General features: G+C 39.5%; 1 protein-coding gene across 3 annotated transcripts in view; it reads right to left on the minus strand.

Moving 5' to 3' along the window:
* Window positions 1–2,216: 2,216 nt before the first annotated feature.
* Window positions 2,217–23,484, minus strand: part of wwtr1 (WW domain containing transcription regulator 1) — a 76,656-nt gene continuing 55,388 nt past the window's right edge. For 2 of the 3 annotated variants that reach the window (XM_022669465.2, XM_022669466.2), the window contains 4 exons: window positions 14,781–15,040; window positions 8,302–8,429; window positions 6,621–6,733; window positions 2,217–4,895 (listed from right to left, as the gene is read on the minus strand). In XM_022669465.2, the coding sequence (XP_022525186.2) occupies window positions 4,714–4,895; window positions 6,621–6,733; window positions 8,302–8,429; window positions 14,781–15,040 (683 nt within the window). In that variant the 3' untranslated portion in view covers window positions 2,217–4,713. The remainder of the gene's footprint in view (window positions 4,896–6,620; window positions 6,734–8,301; window positions 8,430–14,780; window positions 15,041–23,484) is intronic. The other variant, XM_049465702.1, reaches the window with a different exon arrangement.

Genomic DNA, 23,484 nt, shown 5'->3' on the forward strand with positions numbered 1-23,484 from the left:
ACATTCAATATAGTGTGTGCATTTGTGCGAGTATGTGTGTGTGTGTGTGTGTAAGTGTGAGTGTATATGTCAACTCTAAATCTTCACACCTCCTCCAAAGAGACATTTAGAAACCACAACACACACACACACAAAGAAATGTACACATATTTAAGCGTTGGCTAGACATCACAAGAGCTTATACTGCAAAAAGTTTGTCTAGTATTTCTCCTACAGTCCCTTAAGTGTTGCTTGCCGCTGAAGGATTTTGCTTTATGTTTGGTCAGACATATTTATATGAAAGTTTAGTCAAATAAAAGTTCAGTAAAGATGGCGGATATACAGTTTGTTGTTCATCATTGATTGAACTGCAATCTAACGAGCTTCAAGATTTCTAGTCTTATTCACAGAGTAGCATCACGTCCACAACCCCAGGGATGGTATCAGGACCCGCTTGTATGTAGCGACACTAGAGCTGCACGATATAAATTGTTTAAGCATTGTCATCGCGATGTGCGCATGCGTGATAGTCACATTGCGGGAGGTGCGATGTTACCCAAGTCAGTAAAAACAAACACGTCATGTTGCAATGTTCTGATTCTTCACACAAAAATAGATACTCAGAGTTCTGGGTGAGCAGCGCAACCTCTGTCTGCTGCCGGGAAGGTGAGGGAAGGGGGAGCGGGCGTAAACACGAGGCAACCGCATGGCTTAACACCTGATGTAATCGCACTAGAGCTTAGATTCTCTGCCCGAACCCGACCTGACCCGAGGCCCGACCCGTCGGGCCGAGATTTCCCACCACATTCCTCGGGCAGAGTCGGGTCGGGCTCCAGAAAATAGTCTTAGATGTAGGCGTCTGTTTTTTAATTATATATTTATTTTTAAATAAAATAACGAAAACTGAAAGTGAAACTAAACTAATTTATTTATAAACGCTGTTTTCACCCCCGCAGAGTGGGGGTCGGAGGGTGTTGTGCCGATTCTGTCTGCGAAGCGGGAGTCGGATTCACAGCGGATTCGGCACAAGCGCGGCGGCACCTCGCGCTCCGCGGTGTTAGTTGTAAGCGCTCGCGAAATACGACAGAAAAAACTGAGGGAGCTGCAGAATTGTGTGGGACTAGAATATGAGCACGAGCAGATAAAAGAGAACCTTTACCTGTGAGTAGCTCACACCAGAACACACAAATCTCTCTCTCTCTCTTTCTCTCTCTGTGTCTCCCTCTCTCTCTCTAATTAAATAATAGTTCTATTCTTCTATGTTACAGTGTTAATTAACATAATTCTGATTATATTTCGCTCATTCAATCAGCCCGAAAACAGCCAGTTTATGGGGCGGATCGGGTCGGGCTCAGGCTCATAATGACAGTTTATGGTTCGGGTTGGGTCGGGCTCTGGCAGAACGTGCACGGGCTCGGGCTGGGTCGGGTCGGAATTTTTGGGCCCGATCTAACCTCTAGTCCAGACAGTCTGAAACTAATAGAAACGGTAAATAAAAGAAAAAACGGTAACTAACTGGAACTGTTCATAAAAAGAACTGAAATTACAGATAGAATGCCCTTTGTTTAGTGTTTGTAGGGCTACAGTTTTACAGCTGGCAGGGGAAATTCTGCGTGAAGCGGAGTCGGATTCTGCTGGGAGTCGGATTTCAGCACAACAGTGGCAGCGCGTGGTGCCTCACGGTCCGTCACGTTCCTTCGGAAGTAGCCGCGCATTAGCCGCTCGCCAGACCGGCGTGTGCCGCGGTGAGGTCTCTGAAGAATTAATACTTAACTAAAACTAAACGCTTTTGACTTGCAGTGCTGTGTGTAGCTGTTCTTAAACATTTTTTAAATTAAATAATAGGTTTATGCTCATTAAGTGTTACAGTGTTCATTAACATAATTCTGAACAGATTTAGCTCATTCAAACAGCCGAAAACACCCAGTTTATAGGTGGGGTCGGGCTCATAATGACAGTTTATGAGTCGGGCAGGGTTAGGTCTGTCGTGAGACAGTGCGCGGGTGAGGGCGGGGCTGGCGCCCTGCATTGTTTAATATTGCGATATTATCACAGAAAATAAAAACAATGCGATGTAAAATTTTTCCAATATGGTGCAGCCCTGAGCGACACCCTGATGAAGAACCCCTGGTTCAGAGTGTTGATTGTAAAGCATCCTTGGATTTCTTAAAAAGCGCCATATAATATCCTTCATTCATTCATTCAGAGTAGAACCAAACATGTACCAGCAGTCTGAGTTCATTTTGTGGTAACACCGCTTTATTCCATTTTTTTTTGTTCAACAAGTTACACATCATTTTCAGAGATTTCTTTGTGAGGTTATAGTTCTCAGAATCATTTCCACATTTCCCAAAGTACAGTAAACTGTCAGTTTGTTCAGTGTGTGTGTGTGTGAGAGTGTGTGTGTGTTTGTGTGCGTGTGCGCATGCATGTAGGTATGTGTGTATTGTGTTCTCCAAGCCCACCAGCATGCATCCAACCTCCAAATACCCTGCAATCTAACAAACCTCCCCTTTGCTACTGTTGCTAAGCAGTGTGCTATACACAACCGTGCTCTATATGATGCTACAGACAACTGCCCATTCCATAACACTCGATAAACTAGTCAAAAACAACGTGCTCCACACCACAACGTGTTCCACGACCTACTCACCGTTACACTCAGGTTCCACTGTAAAAACATATTGCTTTATGTTAAGGTAAATGTATCGCTTTAACATGCAGAACAGAAGATCAAACACCTGAGGAAAGACCTCAGTGACCCGCAGGCCTCGCTGTAACGCCTTTAACCCTGAAACAAACAGCTCATTATATAACAAACTAAATAACCAGTAGCCAGTAACTCTGCGCTGATATAAAGGAGCTTAACTGCTGCGCTATAGACCGAAGGCTTGTGGCATTTTTCCACCAAGCGGATTAACAGAGGAAAAACTAAACCTGCACTTTCCCACTCGGTCTTATTCTCACACTTCCTGACCGACACCTTTCACAGTGGGACTCTGAAGAAAGTAGTCATCTGGGTTCCAGCATGCATCACCCTTTTCACCCAGTACTGAACCAGTCTCTCCTGTCTGCAGGATGTCATGAGCTCAGTCTGACCTACCATTTCTCCCTGATTTATATAAAAAAATCTTTAATCAGCCCCCCCCACACACACTCACACAGATTCAGCTCTGCTTTGCCCCTTCACTGTGACCATGTGTACACAAAATACTATTATAATATTACCATATGCTGCTTAGTCACTATACAGGGGGACTATATATATATATAAATATATATATATATATATGTGTGTGTGTATGTATGTATGTATGTCACCAATGTGAGAAACAGCAATACAAAAATATATTAGGCTGATAGACAACTGATATTCTCTGATATACCTGGATATAAAAATGCGTTTTTACCCTTATCTTACACTCATCCAGTTCTAGTGTGTTTTTTTTTTTGTCCACCACAATTGTATTGATCTCTGGCTTTGGAAAATACTTTTTTGCTGCATATTCTCTCTGTCTACAGATGGAAACCTGTCTTGACCACAGCACTGAAGGCTGAAGGCCCACTACGCAGAGGACCATCAGAAAGCCTCACAGTCCAGTGAAGCACCACAAAGCAGAAACCTTACACAAAACTCTTCTTCAGTATTTAAATTCTGACTCAATCCCGCAATGATTTGTAGTGCTTTGAAATTTCAGTTTCATTAAAAAACCTAAAACTCTTATTAAAAATCATACCTCTTGATAAATACTAAAATGCAAACTCTAATATCAAAAGTCAAAAATAAAATGCACCAGATGAATGCGCCAGGGGAAACATCTAGGGTATTTTACAGCAAATAAAAAAGGAATACTGTAGCAGTACATAAAAAGTACATGGTATAAAATGTGTGCCTACAAACAAAATGTAGAAATGTATGCCTACATTTCAGAAACATGAGCTTACTGGATATGATAACTAAACTGCTAAACTGCTAAACTGGAATCAGCTTGAGTATAAAATTATAAATGCCAAAAAAATAATAATAATAAAAGAACTAAACTGACTACCAATTCACAATTAAAGCTTTTAGAGTCACACTGGATACAGTAGGAAACATATTTGGTATGTGTAAAGAAAAGAAAACCAACTTAAGTTTATAAAGTTTCTCATAAAGTTTTTTTTTCCTGCTACTCCAACATCATTTAAGCCAATAACACACTCTCCATTTTACACTGGAGAAAGACAGTGGCTCCCTCTGCTGGTGGCTTTGCTTTCAAGCATCCCTGTGCCAACACACACACACACAATCCATCCGGGACATTAATTAAGAGCCACAATCATTTTTATAAATGTTCACACTGCTCAGTTCATGCCAACAGACAGAGGAATGGCATTGCTGAGCGACCCACAAACACAGTGGAGGTAAAAATCTACTCTATCCTACAGTATTTACACGATGAATCAACTTTACTGTTTCATTAATCTCACTCTACCTGAATAAATCTGATTGATGTATTGCTCATAGATTGTTTGTTTGTTTGTTTGTTCTTAGGCTGAACACTTTGGTTTATCTCGTCCTCTTCGCTCAGTATCTCAGAGGATAAAAATGACAGTGACCGGGGGAGTGGTCAAAAATGGAGCAAAACAGACACGGTACAAATAAAAGAGCTGGGAGAGACAGACTGAATTCATATCCAAAACGTTAGCATTAATGCTACGAGTCTTTAGCCTCGTCGTGCCGAGTCCACGACTTTAGAGCCAGGTGAGGAAAGGCTCGCTCTTGTTCAGGACAGACTCCACGTCGTTGAGGATTGGCATGAGGTCTGTGCCCTCCAGAGTGCCCAGGTCCACGTTGGTGCCTGGCATGGAGTCAAGGAAGTCGGGGAACCGGCTTTGCTGAGGCACGTTCATGTTGACTGGCACCATGTTCTCTCCTGCAGACAGACACACACAAAATCAAGTTGGGTTAGTCTCATAATCAGTTTAAACACACCTCTACTTACATAACAGATTATAAAACACGACTGCCTGCCCAAATCCAGCAGCACTGAACTGATGTGGAAAGACGTGTAGAGATGACACAATCAGGTCGGGTCAGGATTCACACCTTTAATTAGACAGAGCTTAAAGTACAGTACACGGAAGTTTTAGATAAGTTATCCATTAATTCTTATTTTTTAATAATAATACTTAAATAATCTAAAAATTAGAAATATTTGATATTTAGATATTTTTTGCGGTGTGTTACTGTGCTGAAATTGTTCATATGACCAAAAAGCTGTGTATAAGTGTGTACATACAAACAGAATGAACAATTTCTCTTTTTGCTCAGCAGTGGTTTTCCCCTGCAACTCTTCTATAGAAGCCTTTTTTACTTGTCTTTTTTTTTTTTGTGAAATCCTGTTCGCTGACATTTAAGACCTTAAACGTTCCTTAAATATTTCTATGGCCTTTTTGTGAACTTTTAAAAGAGTAATTAATGCGCTCTTGGTGACATTCTGGTAGAATCTGAGATAATTAAACATATTTAGTGATTTAAAAGCTTAAGCTTGAGCTTAAGGCATCTGATTCCTAATATCTGATTGAAAATAATGTGTGTTGTTTGAAGTGTAGGTATGTATGTGAGTAGGCCTGTCACGATTAGAATTTTTCATGGACAATATATTGTCCCAGAAATTATTGCGATTAACAATATTTTTTTAGTAATTTTAAGAATAGTAAATGCCACTGACATAATCATAACTGAATAGCATGAAAAGCAGTTATACACTTTTTTTTTTTTAAGAAAGCAAACATTTATTTAATCATTTATTATATAATTATCTCTTCACCTACTTTAGTCCACACTGTGTTTATGGAGTCAAAGTTATTGAAGCATGACTGAATAAAATACTGCTCACTGTTATATATGTGAACAAACATAAAACTAAACACAATAGACTGTATCACGATTATCAAAAATGATTGAGTTCATGTTCATTTATTGTACAATAAATCGATATTGCAATTATTGTGACAGGCCTGTATGTGAGTGTGAACATGTATACAAACATTTGTGCACACCTGCTGAATGTAACTCTACTCTAAATCTTCTACTCTAAAGCATATATTTATGGTGTAATTGCTTAACTAATAATATATTGCAAAAATGAAATGGGGTAGGACAGTGGAAGACATTTTTATCATTACCTAAAGAGGGATTTATTTTAGATGTTGATAAACACTACTGTTTGAAAGCTTAGCTTAATTTGTTATACAGTTTTTAGTATTAAATTTTTGTGTTTTGGAACACAATTTAATTGAATTTAATAAATGAATTGATCATCACTTTTTAAAAAGCCATGTTGAATTTTGTGAAAAAAACTTTTTTTTTAATCCAGTTTATTCCTTACTTATTAAAAATCAGTAAAAATCCTATAAAACAAATTGTCTACATGCCAGAGTACATTTAGAACAGTTATTTATTTACTGTGTTTACCGTCATGTATTTTCATGCTGAAACCTGTTAAAGTGAATTAGTATCATTAAAATGGAACAATGTCTGCATGCATATCTTCAACAGTTTAATTTCGCTTATGTAATATACTAAAGTGGAGGCCTGTGTAAACGAGTTGGCTGGTAAGGCATAGCTGTAATGTGATCTGTGATCTTCACGGTACCCGTGTCCATCTCCTCCATGTTATTGAGGAAGTCCTCGGGAGTTGTGGGGATGCTGTAGCAGCCGAGGCCCAGGCCGCTGTCTGTGCTCTGCTCACGTGAGTGATACGGTCCACTGTGAGGAAAAAAGAACAAATCAGAAAAATCAGATCCACCAAGAGATCCTCTGAGCATCTTTAAACACAGCTCTCCTCCTCTCTCTATAGGAAACCAGACACAGTCAGTCAGATGGAACAGGCCAGACTCAGTGCTTTAATAAAAGCTTTATGAAAAGCACAGGACTCTACGCACAGGTCAGTAGGATGCTCTTGCCTGGAACACACTCAAATGGCAAAAAAAAACTGTTTATTACTTTATTAATACTTGAATCAAACACTTGATTTACGTTTTTGGACAACACTTTATAATAAGGGTACATTAATTAACAGTAATGTCTCAAAATATTAATTGACACTAGGTAAGACACTATTTTTGCAGTTTTATTTCAAAGAGAAATATATAGGTGTACTGTACAGTAAAATTCTTACTCTAAACTGGAACCTGGACTACAAGTACTAACAGTTGCTGTAAAATATAGGAAGACAAAATAAATAATAATATATTATATATATATATATATATATATATATATATATATATATATATATATATATATATATATATATATATATATTGTACATTATATAATATAACGTTTCAGGTGCATTTATACAGAGACTTGATCACAAACAGGTAGATTCTATTTATCATCATCAGTCATTTAGGTCAACATTGGCTCATTCAGAGATCCTCACTGAACTTCTGGAGTGAGTTTGCTGCACTGAAAGTAAAGGGGTCAAATAATATTGCACGCACTCCTTTTTGATTAAAAAAATAAATAAAAAATTTAAAATATCCATTCAATTTCATTCCACTTCATTATTGTGTCCCACTTATGATTCTTCACAAAAAAATACAATTTCATATCTTTATGTTTAAAGCTTGAAATATGGCAAAAGTCTGAAAAGTTAAGGTGGCCTTTTGGAAAGCACTGTGTATATATATATATATATATATATATATATATATATATATATATATATATATACACACATATATATATGTATACATACATACATATATATAATAGTGGTGTCAATTGATTAAAAAAAATTATTTAACAAAATTATGCGATTAATCGCACATGCTCTTTTTAAGTTTTTGCTGAAAATCTATTGGCCCGAGGGTGAAAACTGTTCTGTAATCTGGTGCTCTAAATTTCACACACCTGTATGGTCTGCCAGATGGGAGGAGAGTGGGGTGGTTGTGATGAGGATGAGTACTGTCCTTTTTATAAATTAGGTTTTATTAGGTTTTTAATTAGGATTTATTTTATTTGTTTACAGTATTCTTCAGCATTAAGCTTTTGTCATGTATATAATGACTTAGCTAGTGTCAATTAGCTGAGACATTAATTATCCATTTAACACTGTTTACTACTGTTGTAAGTACTGTTAATTGTGACCCTTTGATTATTAATGGCAGGGAGTAGTAGTTCTATCAAAAACTAAACTATGTTATATTTTAAGAAATCAAACCAGATTAAACCAAAAAGATCCAACTGCTATTTCAGTATTTCAACACAGAAATCACTGACCAAACACTTTATAAACAGAAAAAGTATATGAATTAAAGAGTGCTTACCTGTTCAGGAACGGGTCTGAGCCGCTGGTGGGCATGCTGCCCTGATTCATTGAAGCTTGGTTGATGGCTGGAGCCACTGGAGCTATATTGTCCGAGTCCATGGGCATCTGTCTACAGAGCGCCACCTCCTGATGGAAAAGACACACTGTAACCCGGTAGCAGACGCAGGACACACAGACATAAATGAACTGCCAACAGTGACTATAAGAACAAAACTTTGCAAATTGTACAGGATAAAGAATAATTTAAAATGGAATTAAAAAGGAATTCAGTGCAGAAATATATCTTATTCTAACTCACTTTGGAGCAAAAATGAAGATACATGATTTTTGTGAGACATCGTACAACACAGAAGCTTTCATGTACTTAATATTTTAGAAGAAGCTATACTTAAAAATAGCACTTAGGACACTGCTCAGACAGGTTATACAAAATATAATTGAACTAAAACAGGATATCAATCAACAAACTAAATAAATATATTTTAAAAAGTTGTAAAAACATATAATAGTTAGGGCTGCAACGATTAATCAATAATCAATACATGTAAATTTGTAAACTGTAAACTCTAAACTGTAATGCACTACAACAAAAGTGCTGGGGACAGAAACACAATGTCACAAACATGTACAAACACAACAGATTTCATATATCCTCCTGAGACCCGAACATTTGTCTGGTGTGCATTTTTAATTTATTATTTCTTTGTGGGATCAGTAGAACCGAACCAGTTTAAAAACTAAACCTTGTCTTTGTACAAAAAGTCATTTTTGCGAATAACATTCTTCATTTAAGGACACAATAGTTTATTTTAACATTTAAATATGATCAGAAGAACCCAATTAGTCCAAAAACAAAATTTTATCTATCTATAGTAAGTAAATAAACTAGTTTCAAACGTAAAATTGGAGGAGAATGTTTACCTGGCCCATGTTTCTGTCTGAACTGGCTGTAGAAACCTGTGCCTGGGATTCCCACCATCTTATTTATAATCAATTATTTGTTGTAATGTTGTCAGGCGACCACCAGATGGTACAGGCAGTGTCTCCATATAAGGACAAAGGGTTAACGTGTTTAAAAAAAAAAAATGTAGAATCATGATGCAGAAATGCGGGAATATAACGTCCTCATAAGAGGACGCAGGGTCTCAAGAGGATATAGTGAATAAAAATCAAAACATTACTTATTTAAACATCAACACGACATTTAAAGGGAATCTAAATCCCATGTTTAGCTGTTTCTATTGTTTTGGAGTGATGGAGAAAGCAGAGGGAGGAGCAGAAATAGTCGATGACTAAACTAAAAAATAATCCACAGATAAACTGAGTATCAACCCTAATTATAATTATCTGTATTAAAAATCCAAAGCCAGACTTTGAGTTGACAAAATCAAATATTTCAGAGAGAGATCAGTTTCGTCTTGTGTGTGGCATGGTGCGTTATGTTGTGTTTGTGTTATGTGAGTGTGTGTGTGTGTGTGTGTGTGTGTGTGTGTGTGTGTGTGTGTGTGACTCGGGGCAGGTAAAGGACGATAACAAAGCTATTGGTTTTAGTGTAGAGCTGTGTGAACACTGAACAGAGGGCGGGACGGGGCATGCTCTTTCCAGTTCCTTACCAGTTCATATCCTGCGCCCAGTAGCAGCATAAATAAAGTACAAAAAACACACAGTCTCACAAACAGTCTCAATAACAGTGTCAAGAATATGCATTTTTATATAACTGTAATTTTGTATAAAATAATAGTGCAAAATAAAATACAAATAAAAAGTTATTTTACAACAAAAAATCTACCACAAAGCTAAAGTGTAGCATATTTAGCGAAGATAAACATAATGTTACCATTTTACCACTTTTACAAAGGGTTTATAAATGGTTAATTACAATTAGTTTATTAATGGCTACTAATTAGGTTGTAAATGCCTTAAAAATCATTAATAATCAGTTATAACACATACATAGAAAGGGTAACAATGACCTGTTGTTTGTCAAATAGTGAACCCACAGCCATCTATATTGTTGCCCTTTCTACGTATGTGTTATAACTGATTATTAATGATTTTTAAGGCATTTACAACCTAATTAGTAACCATTAATAAACTAATTGTAAACCATTTATAAGCCCTTTATAAAGGTAGTCTTATTTTAAAGTGGTACCAGTTTTTTTGCGTTAGAATTTTGGCCAACGTAATCTAAGCCTCTTTAAATAATAAAATAAACTTAAGATGAAGCTTTAGTTTTAGTCACTTTAGCTAAACAGCAGTGGTTTTGAGGTCCATTTTGTTGGAAGGTCCAGTTGGTGACATTTACTTTGACAAACTTTGGTACAGATGACATTAATGATTAGTTTCTATTGGTTATGTGATGAAAGACATTGTGCATTAGAATTTGAGTAACACGTTGTTTTGTGGTTTTGTTTTAAAGTAGAAGAAGGTTTTGTATTGTTTCTCTGCAGCACAGTGGTTGTGTGTGTGTGTGTGAGTGTGTGAGTGTGTGAGTGTGTGTCGGGTTTGTACAGCGCCGAGCTTTAATAGGCCTCAGCGCTTCAGTTTTCAGGGCGTAGGCCGAACAGCTGCAGGACCACAGTTCCGAGGAAAAACAGGGAAAATCTTCCACTGGCAGCGGCACACATGACTCCACTGACTCATTAATTTTATCACAGACAGGCCGGGAAAAGAAACACAGATGTTTTTACCTTCTCTCTCTCTTTCTCTCCCTCCCTCACACACACACACACACACACACACACACAGTTGTGGAAAGTTCACTATTGTATGCAAAAAAAAGTCTCGGAAAAGGAAAGAAAAGGAAAAAAGGAAAAAGGTCTCCAGTGTCAGTTAACACTGCAGCACCACACAGCTCACAGGCGGCCATCTTGGCAGGCGTTTCGTAAACAGTCCTGCTGATGAATTACTGAAGCTCCGTATAAACACTCTTCCTGTTAGTCTGTCCCCCTCTCTCTGATATGGGTTTGTGCCATAAACCCGGTGCAGAAAGAACAAAACGTACCCACTGGTTCTGAAGTGAAGACCGCTAGAGCAGAGTCCACCTCAAGACCAAGACTTTTAGTAATTGAACTGAGTCAAGACAGACACCAGAAGCTCCACAGGTCACAAGCAGATTAAGACTTTCTTGTTTCTTTTTAAGTTTTTTTTGTGTGTGAATCCAAACCAACCAAACCAAATCCAACTCTAGTGGGAAACACTCCAAGTTTCCTCATTACTCAACTGATTCAAACCAGAAAAAACTACAGGTGTGAAAACACCTTTAAATCAACAATTAAATCTAAATCTGAATCATGGAATAAAATAAAAATCCCCTCAGACAGATACAGTTGGACTCGGCTGAACTGGACCACCAAGATGAGACTAGGCCGAGACCAAGATGAGACGAGGCCGAGACCAAGATGAGATGAGGCCGAGACCAAGATGAGGCGAGGCCGAGACCAAGATGAGGCGAGGCCGAGACCAAGATGAGACGAGGCTAGACTGAGACCAAGATGAAACGAGGCTGAGACCAAGATGAGGCGAGGCCGAGACCAAGATGAGATGAGGCCGAGACCAAGATGAGGCGAGGCCGAGACCAAGATGAGGCGAGGCCGAAACCAATATGAGACGAGGCCGAGACCAAGATGAGGCGAGGCCGAGACCAAGATGAGGCGAGGCCGAGACCAAGATGAGACGAGGCCTAGACCAAGATGAGACGAGGCCGAGACCAAGATGAGATGAGGCCGAGACCAAGATGAGGCGAGGCCGAGACCAAGATGAGGCGAGGCCGAGACCAAGATGAGACGAGGCTAGACTGAGACCAAGATGAAACGAGGCTGAGACCAAGATGAAACGAGGCTGAGACCAAGATGAGGCGAGGCTGAGACCAAGATGAAACGAAGCTGAGACCAAGATGAGACTAGGCCGAGACCAAGATGAGACTAGGCCGAGACCAAGATGAGACGAGGCCTAGACCAAGATGAGGCGAGGCCGAGACCAAGATGAGGCGAGGCCGAGACCAAGATGAAATGAGACCAAGACCAAGATGAGGCGCGGCTGAGACCAAAATGAAACGAAGCTGAGACCAAGATGAGACTAGGCCGAGACCAAGATGAGACGAGGCCTAGACCAAGATGAGGCAAGGCTGAGACCAAGATGAGGCGAGGCCAAGACCAAGATGAGGCAAGGCTGAGACCAAGATGAGGCGAGGCCGAGACTGGACTTGAGTACTACAACACTAGTACTCACCCCTAGTGGGCTAAAAAAATGAGTTACCGTATTTTTCACACTACAAGGCACACCGTTTTATAAGGTGCACCATCAATGAACTCCTATTTTTTTGGTCTATTTCCATACATAAGGTGCACTGGATTATAAGGCACATTATGCGACACTAGTAAGGAACAGGGGTGTCGCCATGTTTTCCTTCTAATTCAGCAGGTCTCACTGCTGGGTGATGGTGAAAGGGGAGTAAATAAATTTAGTAATCTTAAAATTAAACAATCTTTCTAAGTCAAACGAGCACTTGGATGTTAATCTACACAGATTTCTCTACTGAAATCTGTTTATTTGAGTGAGTAAGGTGCTTCTGTTTATTTACAGTAAGCTTAGATTTCCTGATTTCCACTAAAGCTGGGTGCAGCAGCATTAGTATTAGTGTCTAACCGCTAATGCTAGCTGCGGTTAGCTCTAGTAAATGCTGCTGGACAGCATTTTAATCCTATTAAATTATAAAAGTCCCTTTTCACAGCAGCACGAATGATCACGTTCTGCAGGTTAAGGTGGAGGATGAACTGTCTGAGATTGAGAGTTAAATCATCCCTCGTTTTCTGTCTCTTTCTTCAGGCAGAGAGACGGTGATTAGCTTGTCCTGTGCTGGGCTGAGTAAACAGAGAGGAGACAGGATGCCTGTGCCGAACACAGCGCAGGGGAAGCGCTGACTCTCCAAACAAAAGGCATGTGGCTCGTGTTTTTACTGGATGGGGCTTTCCTTTCTCCCCCTTGGACTGTAAGCCACCCCCTTTCCAGGCACCCTGTGCTGTCTGAGAACAAGGGGTCAAAGTGTGTAAAAAACACACATTCACTCAAACAGTAGATGTGCCCTGACTGCAGTTTCTTGGTCGTTCTACATTTCTCAATCAAAAATATGAATGACTTTATTATGTAGAAATCTCAAAACATCGTACAGTAAGTAAAAAATCAAGCACAGTGTCAGTATGGGCTCGGGACTGGCTCGCAGTAGGCCTCTGTTTGTGCCGTGAACAATTTTGGAAACACAACTTCAATAAGTATTGTATTTTATGTTATGTACCTTAGGCATCAGTAAAGTACCAAGTTTACGTAAACAAGGGGACTTAAAGTGTTTAAAAGCTGCAATAGAAAACCTGAAGTTAAAATGCTACAGTGCACTATGCTAAGCTAATCGTTTACAAGGGATTCTAGCCCATCAAGCTTTCCATTCAGAACTGTGCACAGGTTTTGTGCTAAATAGCTAACTAGTTTCTGATTTTGTCCTCAAAGTAGAGGCTGTATATATTTTCATGAAATGTAAAACTGATTAGTAGCTTAAAAGCAATTTTGATCAGATGAGGATGAGATATTCTTAAAATTTGCTTTGTGACATCCCAGCTAACAAAGATTGATCAGTACACCGTTTTCTGTGAACGTTCAATCTGTCAAGTTTTCTGGATGTTAATAATTTTTCCCATTTTCTCCCCAATTTACACGACCAATTACACAACCCACTCATTAGGACTCCCCCTATCACTAGTGATGCCCCAACACACCAGGAGGGGGAAGACTAACACATGCTTCCTCTGATACATGTGAAGTCAGACTCCACCTCTTTTCGAGCTGCTGCTGATGCTGTAGCATTTCCGAGTAGCATCACAGCACTAACACTTGAAGGAAAGCGCAGCGACTTGGTTCTGATACATCAGCTCACAGACGCCCTGTGCTGCGGACATCACCCTAGGAGTGATGTGGGGAGAGAGCGCCATCTACTGTACCCACCCGGAGGGAGCAGGGCCAATTGTGCTCCCTCTGAGCGCCGGCAGCTTGATGGTAAAGCTGCATCAGCGGGGGTTCAAACCTGTGACCTCACGCTCATAGTGGCAGCGCTTTAGACCACTGTACCACTCGGCGCACGCATTTTAGTATTTTTTTATGTAACTTTTTTAAACGTTGCTGTGTTTTTGCTACTTTTAACACTTCCATTATGTTAGTAATCATCTGGTTGGTAACGTTAGGTGAAAAATTGTTCAATAACATTGCAATGCAAACCTTTATGCATTATGTGACACTTTCAGGACATTTACAGGCTATATCTTCTTGGAAGCTTTTTAAAATGTTGTTAAATGTTCTTACAATTTTAATTTTTGTTACCTTGGATAATATTGTAATAACTGAAATACAAATATACACTGACATAACTTTACATGGTTATGCATGCACACAGAAACACACACACAAACCAACACACAACTGCAACCTCACCTGTCTCATCAGTTCCTCCTGTCTCCTCTGAATGCGCTCTCTCTCCAACTGGATGCGCTGTAGCCTCATTTTCTGCTGGTGCTGGGCACTCAGGGGGTTGGCGGCCATGTTCATCATGCCAGGCTGAGCACTCTGCTGCTGGGGCATAGAGCCACTGGAGCCCAGAGACTGAGACTGGGCTTGAACCTGCACCTGCTGCTGCTGCTGCTGCTGCTGGGCATGCTGGAGATGCTGCTGGTGGTGCTGATGCTGAGACATCACTGCAAAAACACAAAAACACAGCCATTAAATGCCATTCTGTAAACACAGCAGAGTGCCACCAGACACCCGGAGACCTTAGAGGAAGTTGCAAGTTAGGGAAGGGCAACATCAGAGCAGCACCAGCTGACAGTAAACACTGGTGAAAGTGATTAAGCACAAGAAAGATGAAAGATGATACATGGAGTCGTGACCTGAGTCGCCTTGGCGTACAGCAGGCACACACACACGGCTCCAGACATTGTTAACACATGGAGTGTTTACCGTTAAAGATGACGCAAAACTCTCCTTCAGACAGATCACACCACCTCTGTCTCTCTCACAGAGAGAGAGAAAGAGAGAGAGAGAGAGAGAGGTAGAAGACAAAGTCCAGCCTGCAGAACAGGATCAGACTGGATCAGAGCAGCTCTGCTCTCCCACACAAACAGCGGGCCCACTTACTCTAAACAGCGCTGCAGATGTGAGCGGGTGGGGAGGTGAAGTATGGACTACAGCACTGTAAATACTACACTCCTATAAAACGTCTTGGGGGTGTAGTGAAAGAACACCCATGTTATGTTGGGCTGGGTATTGGCAAGAACTTGGGAATACGATGCAAATCATGTTTTAGGGGGAAACAATTCAATATAATGCGATATATTGCAATACTGTTAGAAGTAAAAGGCCTTATTACAGTATCGCTAGTCTATATCCCACCACCTACAGTAAATTACCTCAACAGGTGAGTCAGAGAATCTGGAGAAAGCTCTGTGCAAAAGGTATGAGGCTGATGGTCTAAACCACTGCCACTACGATCAGGAGACTGCTGATTAGAATCCCGGCCATGCAGCTTGCCATCGGCTGCCGGAGCCCGGCAGAAATAGCACAGTTGGCCTTGCACTCTGTAGGTGGGTAGATGTAGGTGCTATTTCTCCTCATCACTCCTAGGGTGATGTCGATCAGCACAAGGCTGCGTCTGTGAGCTAATGTATCAGAACTGAGTCGCTGCGTCGTGAATCCGCCTAGTGTTAGCGCTGTGATGCTACTCGGTAATGCTGCATCATCAGCAGTTCAAAAAGAGGCGGGGTCTAACTTCACATGTGTCGGAGGAGGCGTGTGCTAGTCTTCACCCTTCTTATGTTGTAGCATCACTAGTGAAGGTCATGTGAGTCTGAGCCAGTAATAAGCCAGTGGGTGCAGTCGTGCAGGTATTTACCATTCCTCCATCCATAGTATCATGTGTGCACCAGAAATACATCATAGAAGTTAATACCTCCCCCAGTGGACAGAGAAAGCAGTGGGTGGCAACAGCCTTATCCGGACAGGATTAGTTTCTCAGGGGGACGACCATATAAAATATTTCACACTTCTACTCAGTGATAAAACTCTTGCATCCGGACTGCAATTGAAAAAACAGGAGGACCAGTAAGTTATTTGACTTTCTTGGTCATATGACATCTCGTTCAGTGCCATACATGTTTGTTCCGGACAGGAATAAAATTACAGAGGACCCTCTATTAAAAAGAAAATTAACACAGTAGCCCCTGAGAGAGTAATCCCGTCCGGATAGGGCTAATGATCATGTCAGGCAGCATCTGGCTAGAGTTGTCCATGTTAACAGACAAGTGACTCTGGCAGAAATTACTTCTACATCAATACAGGAGACTCCAGGAGCTTTTATGGGACAAAAGTCAATACTAACTCCTGTCTTATTATTTTTGTAATGTCAGTGTAAGCATCTTCCTGGGTTTACAAATCTGTATTATGACAGCTCTGTCTGCTTCAGTGGTTTAGGGCACTGTCACTATGTTCCGACTTAAGAGCTGAATCATAACTTCAGGGGACAAAGATTCTAACTAGGGACAAAGCGCTAATCTTCAAACTAATCTTCAACGCTGGTCTGTTCTGCTTTAAAACAAACACCACCCTGATCCTGCCCTGAACACACAGTCATAAATACACTGTGATCCAAGAACAACCCAGAGACAACCCCCAACAAACCCCCACCAAACTGCATATTACAGAATTCCACAAACCCACCACAGCATTTGATTTATTCTGATGTCACATCCAGAACTCCATGAACTTCATCCCACTTCTGTTTCATTGACTAATATGGCAAAATTATGATTCAGTGAGTAAGAGATCTTTCCAGCTGGAGAAACTTTCATAGTTTGGTTCTTACTGGCTTATTTATTTGAAATTAACCACATTTTATTTATTTTTTTAACAGATTCACTGTTGAGTTTGCTGAGTGGCACAGGTAAAGTGTACATAAGTGTAAATATACTGTACCTATAAAAAATACCTTTAAGATTAAGAATTAAAGTAACTATGCAACTATCTTATTATTTTTGTCATACTAAAGAGGCAGGGCTGAATGATTGGGGCACATTTATATTACAATATATTTCTTAATTTTGGTTTATACAATATAATTGCAATATCAATATAATCAGAATTAAAGCCACCACACCTTGTGTATATAGTCATGCACTGAAAAAGCTGGGTGATATGGTAATATTAATAATAATTTATACAGGGGTTGGACAATGAAACTGAAACACCGGTCATTATTTTAGTGTGGGATTTTAGGTTTCATGGCTAAATTGGAGCAGCCTGGTGTTCAATCTTCATTAATTGCACATTGCACCAGTAAGAGCAGAGTGTGAAGGTTCAATTAGCAGGGTAAGAGCACAGTTCTGCTCTAAATATAGCAATGCACACAACATTATGGGAGACATACCAGAGTTCAAAAGAGGACAAATTGTTGGTGCACGTCTTGCTGGAGCATCTGTGACCAAGACAGCAAGTCTTTGTGATGCATCAAGAGCCACGGTATCCAGGGTAATGTCAGCATACCACTAAGAAGGAGCAACCACATCCAACAGGATTAACTGTGGACGCTGTAAGAGGAAGCTGTCTGAAAGGGATGTTCGGGTGCTAACCCGGATTGTCTCCAAAAAACATAAAACCACGGCCAAAACCAATTCTAATGTGCACCTCAACTCTCCTGTTTCCACCAGAACGGTTTGTTTTAGTTCAATGTACACTAATTGTTTGAGCTCATTTTGCATGCTTACCACAGGTTTGGGCATACCTAAGTTTAAACAAAGAGCAAGCAGCCCAACATTCAGCACACCTGTGCTTTCAGCGCACACATCTGTGTGTGGTGTGTTTATCTGCTGTTTAAACTGCTCTCACACAGGGTGGCACTCCCAGAAAAATCAGATGTGGACGGGCTGGAAGCAGAATGGCACATACAGGCAGCATATCTCACAGCACTGGGTAAAGTTTAGGTATCCCACCATCTACAGTACATAATATCATCTGAAGTTTCAGAGAAACTGGAGAAACCCCTGTATGCAACGGACCAGACCAACAGTCAGAACTGGGTGCTGGTGATATTTGGACTCTCAGGTGGCACTGCATTAAAAACAGGAATGACTATCTATATATTTTATCCAGTCTGGCTGATCCCTGATCATTCAGCTACCTGAACATTTACTCTTAAGCTGAAAAAGCAGACGTGGGATCAGCAGAACTGAACATATAAGCAGTTAATCTCAGGGCAGATATACTGATGCAGTGCTCCAGCTTCATATTGGCAGCAATCTTCTCTCTGTATAAACACAGCTTAGCACCTTCTCAATCTGATGGGCCGGCCCAAGGATTCAGACAAATGACGGATTTTATGTAAACTCACTCTAGAATTGTATAAAAATATGTATGTATAAGTATGTTTTATACTTTAGATTCTTCTAAGTATCACATTTATCTGCACACTCTTGGTGAGATTTTAATCTCAGTGTCTTCACGAGGGAGCGTCACCTGGAATAGTTATATATATATGGACAGATCAGGCAGCTGCTCAGTGGTGAAAAAGAGTTGAACTTTTTCCTCAGGTGGAAAGAGAGAGGGATATGTGTGCTCTCTCCTCATGTGCACCACAGTTATACTATAAATGGTTTTCTTCACGGGAGGATTACATAATGCACTGAACAGCTGCATAAAAAAAAACAAAAAAAAAAACATATGACCTGGCACTAGAACAGTTTTCTAAACGCTGTCTTCATCCATTTATCTACAAAACGATGCAACTCTGTGCTCCTGCAATAGTCTCAGATTATGTAGGAAAACAAGATTTATCCACTATTTATTTATTTAGAAGGGACTGGTTATTTAATTTAGTTTACTGTAGATAAATGCATTATATAACACCCAATCAGAAAAGGTTGAAACAGTATGGAAACAGTGTTTTTTTACTTTGACTTAAATTTCATTGCAGATGAATGGTCGCACTGACTATAGTGTTAAAAGTTTCTACAAAAGTTTTAGACTTTCGTATAAAGAGTTTATTCAACACTGTATGGAGTCATGCATTAACTCTATGTAACTCTCGTCAGTGTTAACATATTTTACCCCACAGTGTAAAACAACTCTCCATTTTTTTTATTTAGTGTATATTTTCTGAACTTGAGCTGAAACTATATACCAGAGTATCTATAAAACTAAATTATAGTATCTATAAAAAATTATTTAGAACAAGAGAGACCATCAGAAACTCCCATAACACAGTAACTCTTATGTGGAGAACCTTTTCCACCATCCAATCTATCCCCAAAAGGGGGAATAATGCTCCATCAGGGAAACCTGATTTCCTAATTTCAGGAAGAATGGGATAAAATAAGACCTGAAACACTTCATCACTTGGTACTTTTTGTATCAAATGTCCATTTTTAAGTGTTAAGTGGGAAGAAATGGCAACATAACAAACTTGTAAATACCATCTTTTTTCCCCCAATAGCCAGTACTGATTCACACAACCAGCACTATCCAGGCAAATGGTCCAAAATGGCCCTAGCTACATAATATGAACAAAATTATTGGAACACTTGCTCATTTATTTATTTTTTTTCTTCAAAATAAATTGTACCAAACAAGAGATGATGCTGTTTTTATTAAAATAAATGATTGGTCTCTATTGTCCAGAAAAGGCTTTCTATTTGATTCTGGAGCATAGCTGTGGGGACTTATAGCAACAAGAGGTGCATTAATGAGGTCAGGATGTTGGATCACCACCACCCCACAACATCCCTCACTCCCCAACTCATCCCAAGAGAATCTGATGGAGCACCATCACTCACATAGAGCACAGTTAGGTCCACTGCTTCACAGCTTATGTTTATCTGCTCCTGATACTCCTATTCCACTGGCTAGACTTCTCAACAGGGACTAGACGTAGGGACAGTGTGTGTGCATTTGCACTTCAGTGTCGGGAGTGGGTGCAACTTAAAATTAGAAGAGGTGTCCACCAGTAGTGTGCAGTGAGACCCTTCTAACCCTTCAGAGAAGGGGTGACAATAAGTGCATGTAAATAACTACATATTTTTTTAATCAGGAAATATATATTATAGTTATTGTAAACTATAAGCATACATTTGATAAATTAACTAAAATAAAAAAGCAACTAATTCAAAGCATTAGTCTGTGTTTTTTAGTTGCTACAGGACTCTTATCGGTTTTAACCAATCAAAGCTTTTTAAAAAGGCTTCTGCCCCCCATGTGACTGCGTGATCCTTCTCCTGATTTTGAGAAGAGTGTAGTAATGAGTCTGTTAGCAAAGACGCAGGACAGTCTAACAAATCAGATTCATGATTTTCACTCCGGGGGCGGAGCCATGGCTTAGTCATAAACGGAGCTCATGCTGGATTAGTTCAATAGTTAGGGAACTATAATGGAATTGCGACTTTAAATGAGACAGATATTATCATAAAATAGCCTTTTTAAAGGCTCTCGTTCAGTGTGAAACTAATTCACAATAATAAGCTGCCTGACTGGTGAGTTTTTGTGTACTTAATGTTTTGGCTGCCCTGGTGTACTGTAGACATTAAAATGAGTGATATTAGTTGAATAGCTGTAATTGTAGGTAAATTAAGTATTGATTGTTGGGTCTATTGTATACTTTTGTAGTTTGTAGTTGTATTTGTGGGCTGTTGATGTGTATTAACTTTATATAACTCAGTCAAGACAGAGAATATGTAGTTTTTGTAATATTTATCTATGTGTTGGTCGGCTGGCGGAGGGGTGGGTGGTTGCAGAAGGGGTACCCACTTTATTCACCGCACGCCACTTGTGTTCACAAATATTTGGCCATATATTGTGTATGTATTGGTTGTATCACACACTGGAACACGTTCTGCTCATGCAGACTGGAGCGAGCAGCTTTAGTCCGGTCCAGCCCACTGACCTCTCAACACCAGCTAGCACTAAGTGTCCAAGCAATCACCGTGATGGAAAGCACATGTCGAGAGAAAGAGAGAGAGAGAGAGAGCACTCCACTTCTCCCAGCCCTCCTCACTTCATTCCGAAAGCAGGGTGAGGCACACCAAGAAAAACATGAGAGAGAGACAGAAAGAGAGACAGAAAGTGGCAGAACTAGTTTTCTTCTCCATTTAATTGTGAGTATTGTGTGTATAGATATAAGTATATACAGCTCTGAAAAAAGAGACAACTTAATAATGAGGTTTTTACTTGATTTTACCAAACTGAAAACCTCTGGAATATAATCAAGAGGAAGATGAAAGATCACAAACCATCAAATCACCAAACTGAACTGCTTGAATTTTTGCACCAGGAGTAAAGCAGCATAAAGTTATCCAAAAGCAGTGTGTAAGACTGGTGGAGGAGAACATGATGCCAAGATGCATGAAAAAACTGTGATTAAAAACCAGAGTTATTCCACCAAATATTGATTTCTGAACTCTTAAAACTTTATAAATATAAACTTGTTTTCTTTGTATTATTTAAGGTCTGAAAGATTTTTTTTTATTGTTATTTCAGCCATTTTTTTATTTTCTGCAAATAAATGCTCTAAATAACAATATTTTTATTTGGAATTTGGGAGTAATGTTGTCTGTAGTTTATAGAATAAAATAACAATGTTCATTTTACTCAAACATAAACCTATAAATAGCTGACTGAATTGCTCTCTTCATTTTTTCCAGAGCTGTATATAAAGAATAAATACATATTTTATATTTATATCCGTTATCTTAAATAATTGATAATTGTATTCACCACTGTTACTTATTCTGTCACTACTGTTGTTTTTATTGTATTGTTATTTTACTGCTGTTTCTATTGTAGTGTTTTGGCAATATTGTTCTCATTAAGCCATACCATAGAGAGACAGGGAGAGCGAGAAAAAGAGAGAGAGAGTAGCAGAAAGATAGAGAGCAATTGAGAGAGAGTAGTAATAGAGAGACTGTGAGAGCAGCAGAGAGAGAGTGTTAGTAGAGAGAGTAAGATGGGGGGACAGCAGAACAGAGGGGTCAGAGAGAGAGCAGCAGTGAAAGTGTGGAGGGAAGGCAGACAGACAGAAGGAGCATATGTTTTTGAGCTGCTGAGAAGGAGGAGGAGGAGGAGGTACTGGGGGCGGTGAGACAGTGAGGTCTGAGTTGTGCATCTCTGCCAACAAAGGCCTTCTTGTTTCATTTATTTCCCAGAAATGGCGTCAGCTGTCCAACAGGGTCAGCAAAAAAGAACGGAAAAAAAGCTTTCGTCCCAAAAATCTGTAACACATTAAAACCCTCACAATGTTCCTAACGAGGCTAGCGCTCGCGAACCATCAACACAAACAACACAACTAGATCTGAAGAGCTATACTTCACATTAAATGATTTGTACAGTAGAATGTTGTCAGTTTGGTGAGATGCTTTGCCAGGTGTTGTGCTGAATTGTACCTCTCTGCCAGAATCCGTCTCCCCTTCATTTCTGTTTATAAATAAGGGTTAATCTACAGTTACAGTAGATACAGAATCACCAGTGTAAGCATTTGTCTCAGTACACCCATACTGCTGTGTTCACACCAAGAGGAGTCGGATTTCAGCACAACACCAATTATTTTTCTTCTGCTGTGTTTAAAGGCAAATGATAGCCTGCTTCAACTTCCTTTAATTAATCCAAAATACTATCTAGAAAAGTGTATTCACTAGGGGTGTCACGATTTCGATATTTCATCAAAATTGATCGAAATTATGTCATGGTCTCGAGCCTCGAAGTCAAAAAGAGGATTGACGATCCCTCCCTCTAAACTACGCAAATGGTGCAGCACACTGTAGCGGACATTGTGACTGCTGAAAGAGCAGCTCTTTCTCCAGAGAATGTGAACATTCTCATCTTCTTAAAGAAAAACTTCAAAATATAAAAATAACAGTTGTTTTGTCTAGCCTCAAATATGTTAATAGTTTTGGTACCTTAAGGAGCATCTTTCTCTCAGATAAAGTTAATAATATATCTTTATTAAAGAAAAAAACTTCTCATTCTCAGGGACCGAAAAAGTCTTAGTCTTATTTTTCATGTTTAGCTGTTATAGTAGGATAGAGATCAGTTTGTTAAGGCTCTAATTGTTCTATTATTTTGTACATGACTGTTCCTGTATTTTTTTATTGTTTATTTTGTTATG

This window comes from Astyanax mexicanus, chromosome 16 (assembly GCF_023375975.1).
Source record: "Astyanax mexicanus isolate ESR-SI-001 chromosome 16, AstMex3_surface, whole genome shotgun sequence".
NCBI classification, from domain to species: Eukaryota; Metazoa; Chordata; class Actinopteri; order Characiformes; family Acestrorhamphidae; genus Astyanax; species Astyanax mexicanus.